Source organism: Epinephelus fuscoguttatus, linkage group LG18 (genome assembly GCF_011397635.1).
Source record: "Epinephelus fuscoguttatus linkage group LG18, E.fuscoguttatus.final_Chr_v1".
In the NCBI taxonomy this organism is placed as follows: Eukaryota; Metazoa; Chordata; class Actinopteri; order Perciformes; family Serranidae; genus Epinephelus; species Epinephelus fuscoguttatus.
In genome coordinates this window covers 4,454,720-4,467,716 of record NC_064769.1, presented here as the reverse complement: position 1 = coordinate 4,467,716, position 12,997 = coordinate 4,454,720, and the positions used below count along the sequence as shown (strand labels likewise).

The window sequence follows — 12,997 nt, the reverse complement described above, 5'->3', positions numbered from 1 at the left end:
AAATGAACATAAAAATATTGTGTGTACAAATGACATCTTCTCAGATGATGTATTTCAGAAAACCCAAGTTCAACAATCAGGGTCAATTACTCTGGAAGTAGTCTTATTAGTCCCACCCTCAGCTCCATTATTTTTGACAAAATTCTATTGCCTTATACAGGCAGGTCACTCAACTCATGGTGCAAAATGTCTTTTACCACAACATTAACTGTAACCTGTTGGAACCATTGTGAAATTCATAAACATTAATCACTGTGTAATGGGTTACATGAGTGATTTAAAACATATTTAAACACATTTTTCTTCGGCTTATGATCTTAAACACTTTGTCTCACGACATGCTGGGAAACTCCACCCATTTAGCCCCAGCACATCACAATATGTAAGTGTACAGTGACAGTGTTGTTTATTGGCCTTAAACTAATTAGGTGAAATTGGCTCAATACATTTTAGTCAAATTAACTGAAAACTCAAAAATTGTTGACTTGTCATAAATAAATGATGTCAAGCTAACAAGGGACGAATTTTTATGTAAGTGAACATATGATTTTGATGTCATTTTGACAATCCAGGGTAATTGTGTAGACTTTACATTAAAATTTTGCGTCATGGGCATTTGGGTTTACAGTGTAGGTCAACAGTTCCTCACAGTACGCAGCCTGGCCCAACCAAAGCATAACCAACCCACCAGTACCTACCAATCAGACAGTTATTATAACCATATGTAATGTATGCCTAATGCAGTGCTGCTCAGACACACATTTTGTGGAGGTACTAAATTTAACAAAATACCACATAGGCCTACATGAAACAGCATTGTGGTAAAATTCATTCAGTTATTCTTTTTTTTTTTTTTTCAACTCAAAAATACACTGAGGTAGAGACCTCATTCACAATATAGCCAATGGAAACAAATAAACAAAAGATCATAGGCACAAAGAACACAAATTAGAAACTAAGATAGAAATGGCAATAAAAACTAATCACGGAGTAATAAGCCAAACTAGTAAAACAATAAAACCTTAAGACTAAATACAACAATTTAACCCCCAAGTGGATGAATAATTTAAAACAAGAACAGCTGAAAGTAAAACAAGATGGAATAAAAACACTAAAATGCCATAAAGTTAGAAGTGAGGCAAGCTTTAGGTTTTTCTGAATGTTTTTCGAAGTCAACATGTGAAATGTGTACTATTTTTTCCATTTGACTGCAGGGTGCAACCACTAAATAGGCAACATGATATATTATGAGTTTGAATGATTTATATGAAGCTGCAGTGAAGTGTTAGGACAATGATGTAGTATTTGTCCTGTAGTATTATAGTGTTTTCTCTCTGTTGTTTTGTTTTCCTGATATGGTTGGAAACGTTTAAGGGGGAAAACGATCATGAACAGGGTTCAGTCCACTGTTAATACTTCTATAAGAGCTCCTTTAATGTCCCATGTGAGTAGGTCATTGCAGGAGCAGTGATACAACGGACGGCCTCACAAACTGCGCTCACATTCAAACAAGTATGTGAACCTCACGGGAACACATATTTGAGCTGGGACTCATGTGCAGCAGCCATCTTAACTCTGAACTTCCAGGTACAAACGCTACTCAAATTTACACCAGTTATCCAACAGTGACCCCTAGAGCTCTTTGACAGTATGAACAAACAGTGCTGAAACACTACAGTTCTCGATAGTAACGGGACCCCAAGACATTTGTATTGCTCCATCTGGGTTGCACACATGCACAAATAGATAAATAGATAAATAAAAAATAAATAAAAAATATTATTTTTTATTATTCTAGTATGCAGAGTATTTTGCAATGGATCTAAGTGTAACTTCTGTAAATTATTATTTTCCTAATGTTCTTTTATTGAGCACAGTAATGCCAATGTATCCAAATTCATGTAAATCTGAAATTTCAAGCTATAATATATTTTGCTTATAATAATTATGGACATTATCATAAGTAAAATTTTGAATAGAACTTTCACTTATATTGAAATATTTCTACACTGTGGTAGGCTATTGCTAATTTGGATTGATGAAGACTCTGAAAGTGTCCTCCACCACTTCATATTTGTACAACATTATGAAGGTTGTGCAGTTCCTGGTGGTTTAATTGTGGTATCTTGCCAAGAATTGTATTTACATCTTCATTTAACAATACTTAAATAATACCTTTTACTATCCTTGTTATTCTTATTGTTATTGTTAATAGTAATAGCATTAGTAACAGATATGGAGCTGTTGCATAGGGCATAAGTTTATTCTTTATAAGTCACATATAGTTTTACATTCTGGCTGGTAGAGCACCATCATGTAGGCTAATTTAACACAGTGGTTCAACAACATTTGATATATTTGATATAAATGATATAACTAGATTGGGCTGACTACATATAAAACAGTCTGACTATATTACAAGCAGAGTTGGGGAGTAACTAGTTACATGTAACCATGAGCCGTGTGTAACTGTGTGAATGCATGTTTTTTTCTGTGAATTGATATTTTTCCTATGCTGTCGTCTTTGTTCACAGAACAATTTCACACTGCACTAGGTCCCAAGACTATTGTTAATGATTGTTTTGTTGTTCAGAAAATCATGATGTTAAGACAGAGACCAGGAAACTGGCTCTTAAACAGTATGCACTACACAAGTGGAATAATCTGCAGAAGCTTATAAAATTAGATAAAATAATTCATTTTAATCAATCAAAAAAAATCTTACTTGGAGCAGTGTGAATGCATGTGTTTTTCTGTGAATTTATGGTTTTTCCCATACTGATGTCTTTGTCCATACATATTGTAACCTTTATATTATTCGATTGTTTTATAACTTGTTGATGTATTCTGTTATTTTTGTGTGCTTTTATTGTTTTTGATGTACTGTAATCAGGGTGTCCTTGCAAAAGAGAGCTTGCTCTCAATGGTCTTCCCTGTTTCAATAAAGGTTAGGCTAATAATAAATAATAATGATAACTAGCTACATATAATTGTAATCAGATAATGACAAAAAAATTATAATGCTTAATTAAACTACAGCCACTAATCAAAATGTTGGTGATCACAAATAGGTTACATCTGAAAATATACTCTTCGGTAAAGAGCTTATACGTAGAATATAACATTCATTTTGTTGTTTTGCAGCTTTTTCACCGTGCAGGAATGCCTTCTTTTGGCATAGCTTATTTCTGGACATTTTTCACATTCATTGCCTAGTTTAAAACATTTGTTAGAAAAATAATCAAAAAGTAGACAAATTAAATGTAGGCTTAGATTATTTTGATGGAGTAATTAAAATGGTTACTTAGTGCGTTTTTAACAGAGTGACTACTAATCTGTATCCTGTGACATTTCAAAAGTAACTTTCCCAACACTAATACAAGCCTTCAGTCAGATTACTGTACTGTAGATAGGGCCTTCTTATCATAACCTACTACCAGATTATTGTATAGAAGTTAAACAGTGCCCATTTTGAAGCGCTTTGCAACCTTATTTAGAAAGGTGCACTTAGATGTATTAACAGTAATAATAACATTAGATAAACCTGTAAGATGAGGCTACCTATAATCATGAAAACCCATGTAGTGTGATGAATTGACGCACGTAAAAGCCCCACGCGCTTTGTGGATGACGACATACATTTTATATGAGATTTGAGCTCTCTGTTGAGGCCAGAAGTCATTGGCTAAAATTGGAAAATGCTGCGTTCTGATTGGCTGCGATGACTGTCATTCAATCTCACGCTGCCAATACACTTAACCACTGACCTACTAACACAGATCCATGAGTCAGTAGCCACCTTGAGAGGAAAAAGCCAAGGGAGGAGAGCCATGTACTTCACAACTCGTAGGATTTCATCGACAGTTATTTCCTTATTGACCAATGGGAAAGCCAAACTTCTTTTCTGTGCCTAATACGCAGTGGAAAAGCCAGACCAAAGCCTCCAACCAGGTGGAAAAAAGGTATCGTTTTTTTAAGTTAACATTAAAGCAACCTTATTCTTACTTGTTGTGTTGGACGATTTCTGCGGGATGGTGGAGAAGGTCCCAGAATCACAGCAGCTGGTAGCTAGCTTATAATTCTGTGTCATTTGGCTAACCACTGTGTTTTCTTGCTTCAAATACACTTTAAATTTAGAATAGCCACGTTACCGTTCACATTAAAGGTGAAACTAAGCTCAAGTTGAAGGTAATGTTTATTATCTCGGTTGGCTGTTATTAGTTAGACTTTACTGTAGTAATAGCCGATACAAGCAGGACAATGGCCGGTAAATAAGACATGTATTGATCAGTTCTCAGGCTCGTACTGTAGGCCTAACGTTAGCAGGACTTTACGGATTGCGACACGGTGTTGTGACCCAGAATATGAGGTAGCTAGCAGCAACGTTATCAAAGTCTTGTGGCTGCTGTTGTTGTCTGACTGTTATGAGTCAGTGAGTTATTGATCCAAACAGTGTCTTCCGTACTGTACTCAGTGTTCACATTACAGGCGCTGACTTTTTAGGGCGTAGATAGACCCCACGCTTCAGCCGCCAGTGTCATGAGTAAGCAAGGCAATGATGTCAACACAGTGAATGCCCACATTGTCTCAGTACAGCCTGTTAACGTTACACACAGCGTTTAATATCTGACACAGATGTATTAATGGTTGATAATTTGGAGTTATTTAAACTCATACGCACATACATAGCAGAACAAACACTGGCCCTTATTGTTATTGCCACACAGACAAACATTGCATAATGTCTGCAGCCGTAGAATATACTGGCAGTCGGAGGCCGGGGGTGGGGTGAGGGTGGGGTGTGGGGTTGCTATACGGACACAATGAAGGAATCTGGGACAATAGGACGTGCTGACGGCCCGCTGCGGTCGGGCCGGGCCGTTCCCTCAGTACATGTACCCGGCGGCCTGTCGCGGCTCAACCGACGGTGAACTCCCGCGTCGCCACCCCCCTCCAAATCAAGCTCACGTTGCGGTAATATTACCACCCATTTTAATCACGTGTGATCCAAATTTAGTCTTGATGTCATATGTTGCCTCGTTAGAAAAGACAAGGGGGTAGTCATCCCGACATAACCTCAGCAGCGGTGTTGTGTCAAATCTCAACATCTGTAAGGGACTGTTCGTTACTTATGCAAAAAGGGGGCGGTATGTCAAGTAATTCATTATGCACTGGTTAGGGACTCATTTTTTTTTTGCTTAGGGAAGGGGCATACAAATGTAAAGGTTGTAATTATTTTACAATAGATTTTAAAACAAACAAACAAACAAACAAAAAAAAAACATGCTGGCATGTTTTCTTTAAAAATTGCCAAAATTACACCATTTATCATAGCCAGAAATTGTAAAAACAGAATTTATCATTTCATTTTTTAAGATTTGCGACAGTCCTTAAATACACCATGTGCGACAAATACTTAAATAAAAGCATGACCAAATCTGAGCTTAAAAAAAGAGTGCCCCGAATGAGTCCTATAAACCAGAAATGAGTCAGCATTTTTGCACTCCTGGTTCCCTCATCTTGAAGTCAGTGAGTTTTTGAATGGGTTTTTGGTTGGATGCCTGAGAAAAGGCATGTGTCGCCAACAAGTGTCTAAATGGGACTGCAGAATGTCATCACACTGATCATGGTTTTTCAGTGTCGTGGTCACGTTAGGCCACACATCTGTAGTGTAGTTTATTTATAATTTAAGATTAGTTTTTTACTTTTGGTGATTGCATTTAGGCTTAAATAATCATGAAAGTGATCTATATTTGTGTGCAGTGCCAACTTCTGTGTTGACCTACAGAAAAAATGTCATCCCTGGGGCACTCTGTAGTTATATTTAATCAAACTCATTTTATTCTACACTTCTCATTTAGCCTAGAATTTGGTCAAAAATAAACCATATGCACTGACTAACCAGCATGCATGACAAGAGTGAAAAACCAAGGCTTTTTCCAATTCCAGGAAAAAAAAATATAAAAAATTAAATAACTAATTTATGGTGGAGAGAGGGTCATGCATTTTCCACCAGAGTAGATTAGTTGCCTGTGGCTGTTTTTCCAAATGGTAAAATTAGGCATGGACTATTTCACAGGATTGCAGGTTGCTTTGTAGAGTATGAATGAATTGACATTGGGCTTGTGTGGTATCATATTAAATCTCAATAAGCCAAAATTTCATTCCATAGGAAAGGTAGCCGCATATTATTTGTCATTTCTTAATCATGTTTCTCTCTTAATCATTTACATCCTAAATGTAGATTCATTACAAAGACAAAATGAGGACACAAAGTCAGAGGAGACATATATTTTGGTATGTTACCACACCCCTAACCTTTATTTCTATTTCTATTAAGCAACATCTTTCTGTAGCAGTCATAATAATTAACATTAGATATGAATAAGTGTGTTAGGTTGATTGTGTGCTGCATAAGCTTCGGGTTACAGGCCGTGTGTTTCTGTGTTTGAGCTTCTGTTTGGCCACGTGTTAAGATTACAGCTGTCTGTAGTTCTTTGTTCCTTCTCCTCTGGATGTATGGGAGCTTGGAAGCCCAAAACAAGCTAAATTGCCTTTTTGAGTAGCATTCCACTCAGAACCGTTATTTTAAACCTAGGAGCAGAGATTATCAATAAACTGTAAATATCATCTTCAAGGTAATAATGGGCTAATGCATTATTACTTAATTACTAATACTTAATACTGAACTGAGTGCTTAACTGTAACTTTAAGAAACATAAAAGAAACGACTTGTATGTGGAGATGCTGTTAACTCCTAATACGTTTGACACATTTAGGGCTGCAACTGTTATTTTTATTTTTGCCTGTCACATTTAAGACATCTTGTAATAGTTTTTTTAAATTCCATTTCCTGAAAGGTAAGACAAGGAAAAGCTATGAATTAAATGATGATCAAAATAGTTGCCAATTTATTTTCTGTCAATCGGTCAATTAACTTTTTGTGTCAGCATATAATAATACAGCATTTACAGTGCATTCAGAAAGTATACAGACCCTTTCAGGTTTCTCACATTATGTTGCAGCTTTATACGAAAAGTTTTTCATCAGTGTGATTGATGGTTGATTGGGCTCTGAATCCCTGACAACCGGACTCCCCCCTCACCAAAGAAAATCTTGTAATGTTCTTTTGGTTATGCCACTCTCTTCATCTGCTGGCCCTGTGGTGTTTCCCTGGTGGAGCAGGGCTGCTATTATGACTAGTGACCTGTTGCACACTTTGGTATGTTTTTATGCTTTTACTCTCACTTCTGTTTTATTTGTGATTGTGACAGTTTCATTTGCACTACTGTGTGTTATTTGCACTATCTATGCTACTGTTTTTATTGCACTTGTAATTATTATCTCCTGGGCTAGTGCAACCTGAAGGAGCTTTTATTCTTTTAGCCTTACTTATTATGACAAAGTTGATGTATTTATTTTGCCCAGTAGTCATAATTGTACAATCATGTTATTCAAATGAGTGTTCTTGCTGTACTACATGGTTGTCTACTGTGTGTCTTCATTGTATATGATGGCTGTATCTAGGGCTGCACGATATATTGTTTGAACATTGCCATGCGATGTGCTCGTGCAATAGTCACATCGCAGGACATGCGATGTTTTCTCTTTTTTTAGAACATGTAAATTTTTGTTTTGCTTCAGAAAAGCAGCTCTGAAGAGAGCTCCGCTTGTCTCTATGAGCACTCAGCAGTTTGAAATGACAGTGCAATGCATTAACTTTATCAAGGCAACGGGCGCAGATAAAAAGTAAAAATATAAAGATACAGAGGGATTAATAAATAAGGGCCCATTTATAATGTAGTCTGTTTCAAATGAAGCTGGTAGCCTCTGCAGTTGTGGTCAGTAAAAGCCCCGCCACTATTTTTTAATTTTCTTAGTTTAAGTCATCTGGTGAAAATTCTTGTATTTTTTAATAACGCAATATATATTGCAAAAAAAAGAAAAAAAAAAGTCGCAATGTCAGTTTTTTCCAATATTGTGCAGCCCCAGTTGTATCTGCTATGCAGCTCTGTCGCGCTATGTGCCCAAAACACATTTCCCGTTTGGGACAATAAAGTTTATCTTATCTTATCTTAAGTCCCCTTATGGTAAATTCAACTGATTCGACATTACTGGGAAAAGCACACACCTGTCTATTTAAGGTCAATCAATATTAACAGGTATCTGCATGTCTGGCCTCAGTTCTTATTAGTGTCATGTCTGGAGGAAACCAGGCACCGCTAATTCCAGCACAGTATCATCCCAGTGGTGAAACACAGTGGTGGCAGCATCATACTGTGGGGGTGTTTTTCAGTGGCGAGGTCTGGGATTCTGGTCAGGGTTGAGAGAGAGCTCAGTGGTGCAAAGTGCAGAGATATCTTTAATGAAAACCTGGTCAGCAGTGTTCAGATTCACTTTCCAACAGGAAAATCCCCAACTTGAGGTGTGCAAAGCTTGTCACTTTATACCCATATTATCAAGACTGTAATCACTGTCAAACGTGCTTTAACTAAGAACTGAGTAAAGGGTCTTTTTCTCTTTAATACATTTGAAAAAAAATCTAAGATCCTGCCAAATAAGAAAAAAATATGAATTAAAAAGATTTTAGGATAAGGCTGCAACATAACAGAAAAGTGAAAATGTCTGAATACTTTCTAAATTAACTCCATCAGTCACATGAGTTTTTGTACAGGCATTCAAACAGGACAAAAACATAATCAAAGCACATATTGATCAAGAGCAGGGGTTGACTAATATATGGCTTTTAAAGGGAAATAACTGCATAAATATTTAAATCTGGAAATGAACATCAAAATAAACTGGAAAAAATCCAGATGGGAGCGAGGTGAGTTTTTCCCTCAAAGTCACTCTGAGATTCTCAGGTACACAATGACATCACTTTGAACTGGTGATCAGAGATTAGCAATATTTCTGTTGTATTAGAAACATGTATTTTATTAATTTTGAATATTTTCTATTTGGTAAAAATTAATCTGTAACAAGATAAACATAGTGACACCAGTAAATGATGCACCATTTATTTTCCAGCATGGCTTTTTAAAAAATGAAATTGGTCATTGTTCTAGGATATGAAACTCAACAAAACAATTTTCACTCATTTGCTCTGCACCAGATTAAAGTTAAATGTGTCCTTTTCAAAAAAAAATCTTGTTTTTTAAACCCTTGACTAAAAAAAAGAGATTTTTACATAACTCTGTAAAGATATGAAGAGACCATGCTTTCTTCAAAATAGAACTCATTCTGTCATGTTTCATAACATTTTAAGTTCCCTTTGAACTAGTGATTAAATGTCCATATATACATATATATATATATATATATATATATATCTTTTTCAAGAGCAGCCTGGCCAATTTGAGGAGCAGTCTCATTGACCAAGTGTGCTATTTTCTCTATCCTGATACACCGACCTTAAAGGACAACTTCGGTATTTTTCAACCTGGGCCCTATTTCCCCATGTGTATGTGTGCGTATGATTCATGAGTACAACTCGTTCTAAAATTGGTTCAGTATTGAGGGAGGCTCACTTACAATACCCAGTGGGGCAGCCCTCCCCCTCTCTGCTCCAACACTGACTGACAGCTGACTCCACTCATAGCACTGGCGATCTGAACCGGTCAGTGGCGAAAAAAGGACTTTTAATGCGCAAACTTATATGGGACGTATTTGCCCCCGTTACTGTTTTAGCTCGTTTCGCGGCTCCGGTTGCATCCACGTCCCTCAATACTGAACCAATTTTAGAACGAGTTGTACCCATGAATCATACGCACACATACACATGGGGAAATAGGGCCCAGGTTGAAAAATACCGAAGTTGTCCTTTAATGGAAATACATGACTTAAGATTACTGTTAACTTGAACTTTGTTTCAACTTGACACTGACATGTAGAACCTCTCTCATTGTCTGTTGTTCCACAGATTCCCTCAACTCAAGAGGATTAAGCCAATGTGGCAGTTCCTGTTGCTGCACTGAAGCATTATGGTGTACAGTTAATGACCTGTGAGCATACTGACAGTAGCCAACGGTGATAACATGCAATCAATCAAGCAAGAGGTGGACTCCAGTGAGTCCTACAGTGGAGAGGATGCTCTGGTCCTGGCTGTGGCTTTACAAGGGGCTAACAGAGATGTGATAGGCCACAAAATCTCTACAATTCCTTTCAAGGCTAAAACTACCTGTCGCAGGAAAAGAGAGTTTATCCCAGAGGAGAAGAAAGACACCCTTTACTGGGAGAGGCGTCGCAAAAACAACGAGGCGGCCAAACGCTCCAGGGAGAAGCGGCGCATAAACGACATGGTGCTTGAGAACAAGCTGGTGGCCCTTGGAGAGGAAAATGCCTCCCTCAAGGCTGAGCTGCTGTCGTTAAAGCTGAAGTTTGGCCTGGTGAGCTTGGCAGCATATGCCCAAGAAGTCCAGAAGTTATCCAGCTCCAATGCGATCAACCTTTACCAGGAGATTGCTCCATCCAATGCTGGCCAGAGTTCTTCCAGCAGGGTTTTGGAGCCTCTTCACTTGCACAGAAGCTGCGTATCAGTCATCAAGCATTCACCTCATGCACCCGAGACATGTGCTGCTACTCAGGGCAACTTTGATATCTGCAGGACTGCAGAGGTTAAGCAGGAACCAGCAGAGAGTGGCAGTTATGCACAAGAGAGAAGTAGTCCCTACGAACTCTATAGAAACTACATGGCCAGCCCTTTGCCAGGAGTCTACTCCCAGCCTGCCTCATTCCTGCAGCTCACCAGGTCATCTAGTAACTCCCCCAGGAGCTCAGATGATGGTGCTGTAAGCAAATCATCAGACGGTGAGGATGAGCAGCAGGTCCCCAAAGGGTTGATGCCATCTGTAGCTGACCTGAGAAGTGTCATTGTCTCCACACACAAAGTGCCAGATGCCAGTTCTTCAGCTTTGCCCCACAAACTGCGGATCAAAGCCAGAACCATTCAAATCAAAGTGGAGGCCATCGACCCTGAATATGAGCCTTCTGGAAAGTCCTCCTCTCCTGTTAGAGTTTCAGAAGGAGGATGCTACCAGACCACTCAGGACTCTTCAGAGTTTACTCAGTCCTCACTGTGCCCTCTGTCATTACAGGTCAGCAACATGCAAGACTGGACCCACCAGTCTGAGCCGTGGCATAAAAGCAGCACAGGGACGCTGCAGAGTGGCTGCCAAAGTAGCAGGCTAACCACGAGCCCCACCTCAAATCAAACCTTTGTTGGTGTACAAGAACGTTCCTATGCACACTCAGATGCTGAGGACATCTATCTAAAACAGGGCCCTGCTGAGCTGTCCGCAAACATGGCCTCTCTGAAAAGACTGATCACAGCGCAGCAAGGGTCTGTGATAGAGTCAACCCAAAGCACCATTGGTCATCACAAGTCATTTTCAGAAGGATGTTCCTCTGCATGACCTTTTGTATTTTTTTTGCATTTCCACTGTATTTGCTGTTGCACTGTGTGGTTGGGGTTAAACAACGTTTTGATTACTGTAAATTTTCAAATAAAAGGTGTCTTAATAATAGCTATTGGAGCATGAACAAAGGCTGTCCGCTAATATAGACGGATTAAAAACATTGAGGGGGGTGAAATTACCTCTACTGTAACAGTTTACATGGTACATTCAGTGTAATGTACAATGTCACAGCACTTATTTCATCAGTATAACAACAGAGTTGTGTCATACTCATCACTCTGCTCCTCAGTGTTTCTCCTCATTAACACAAATACTGTTTCCATTAGCTGTTTAATTTCATTTGCTTTTACTCTGGTGCAGCAACTTACAGCCAATGAAACTAAACACTTCCTGCATTTTTTACATTAAATCTACTAGTAACAGTTGGGAATAGGAGTATATAAAGCAGGGATACTCAACTTGCTTTCCCTGGGGGCCACTTTTGAAAAATAACAGGAAGTCTGGGATCAGTCAGCAGCCCTGCACATGTATGCAAGGGCGCCTCTAGGAATTGACGACAATCGGGGCTTAGCCCAGACCTCTGTCAGGGGTTCCAGGGGAACCTTCCTGGCAATTTTTTTGTTATACAAGCTCTGTTTTGATGCTTTGTTATGCATTTACAGCTGCTTTCAAACCGCCTGTAGCAGCTCCTTCGCCCATACCTGTAAAGCTCAGTACCAGAACCCACCCGTTACCCGTCATTATGTCTAAGTCAAAGCTCGATGCCGGGATGGCAGAAACATTCTGCGCAATCATTGCCAGGTTAGGAAGCATTTTAGCATACTCCTTTCACAACCAGAAAACCTCAAAAGGATCCTCCATGGATGTCTTGAACTTGATGTGGGCTGCCACCTCATCCTTGGGCTGCAAAGTTTTATCGCCTGAGTCCTCCATGATGGTGACAAATGTGATGATGGGGTGAAAAGTTTAACTTGTGTCATTGTCTCTCAAAATGAATCGAATTGCAGCTTGATAATAGTGATTTAGATGTCAAAATATTTCACATATACTGCACATTTTTCATTTATTTTATTCTGAAAAATAAAAAATATATTTTTGTTCTCATCCGCTGCCCGCGCTGATATATAGGTACCAGTGGATACCCGATAGATAATTCACAAAAAGGTGTTTAACAGTTCTCTCTCTCTCTCTCTCTCTCTCTCTCTCTCTCTCTCTATATATATATGTGTGTGTATGTGTATGTATGTATATGTGTGTGTGTGTGTGTGTGTGTGTATATATATATATATATATATATATATATATATATACACACACACATATACTCTCTCTCTCTTCATATATATGTGTATATATATATATATATATATATATATATATATGGGGGCATTGATTATCAGGAAACTGATAATGTTGGTATCTGAATACCCATTGTACAACATGGTACTTGCAACTTACAAGGCCAGCAATAGCATGTCCACCAAACTTCAGATGACTGCTAAATTGTCCAAATATACAATACAATACAAATTTATTTATATAGTACATTTATAAACAACAGTGTTGACCAAAGTGCTGTA

General features: G+C 38.4%; 1 protein-coding gene across 1 annotated transcript; it reads left to right on the top strand.

Annotated features, from left to right (window-relative positions):
• The first annotated feature begins 3,770 nt into the window (after nucleotides 1-3,770).
• Nucleotides 3,771-12,521, top strand: nfil3 (nuclear factor, interleukin 3 regulated). The gene is made up of 2 exons (XM_049604089.1): nucleotides 3,771-3,962; nucleotides 9,923-12,521. Exon 2 carries the CDS (start codon nucleotides 10,038-10,040, stop codon nucleotides 11,412-11,414), a length of 1,377 nt encoding a protein of 458 aa, XP_049460046.1. The 5' UTR covers nucleotides 3,771-3,962; nucleotides 9,923-10,037; the 3' UTR covers nucleotides 11,415-12,521.
• The last annotated feature ends 476 nt before the right edge of the window (nucleotides 12,522-12,997 follow it).

What these genes read in the sequence shown, in the direction of transcription:
- nfil3 (XM_049604089.1), top strand. Translation starts at nt 10,038, where the DNA reads ATGCAATCAATCAAGCAAGAGGTGGACTCCAGTGAGTCCTACAGTGGA.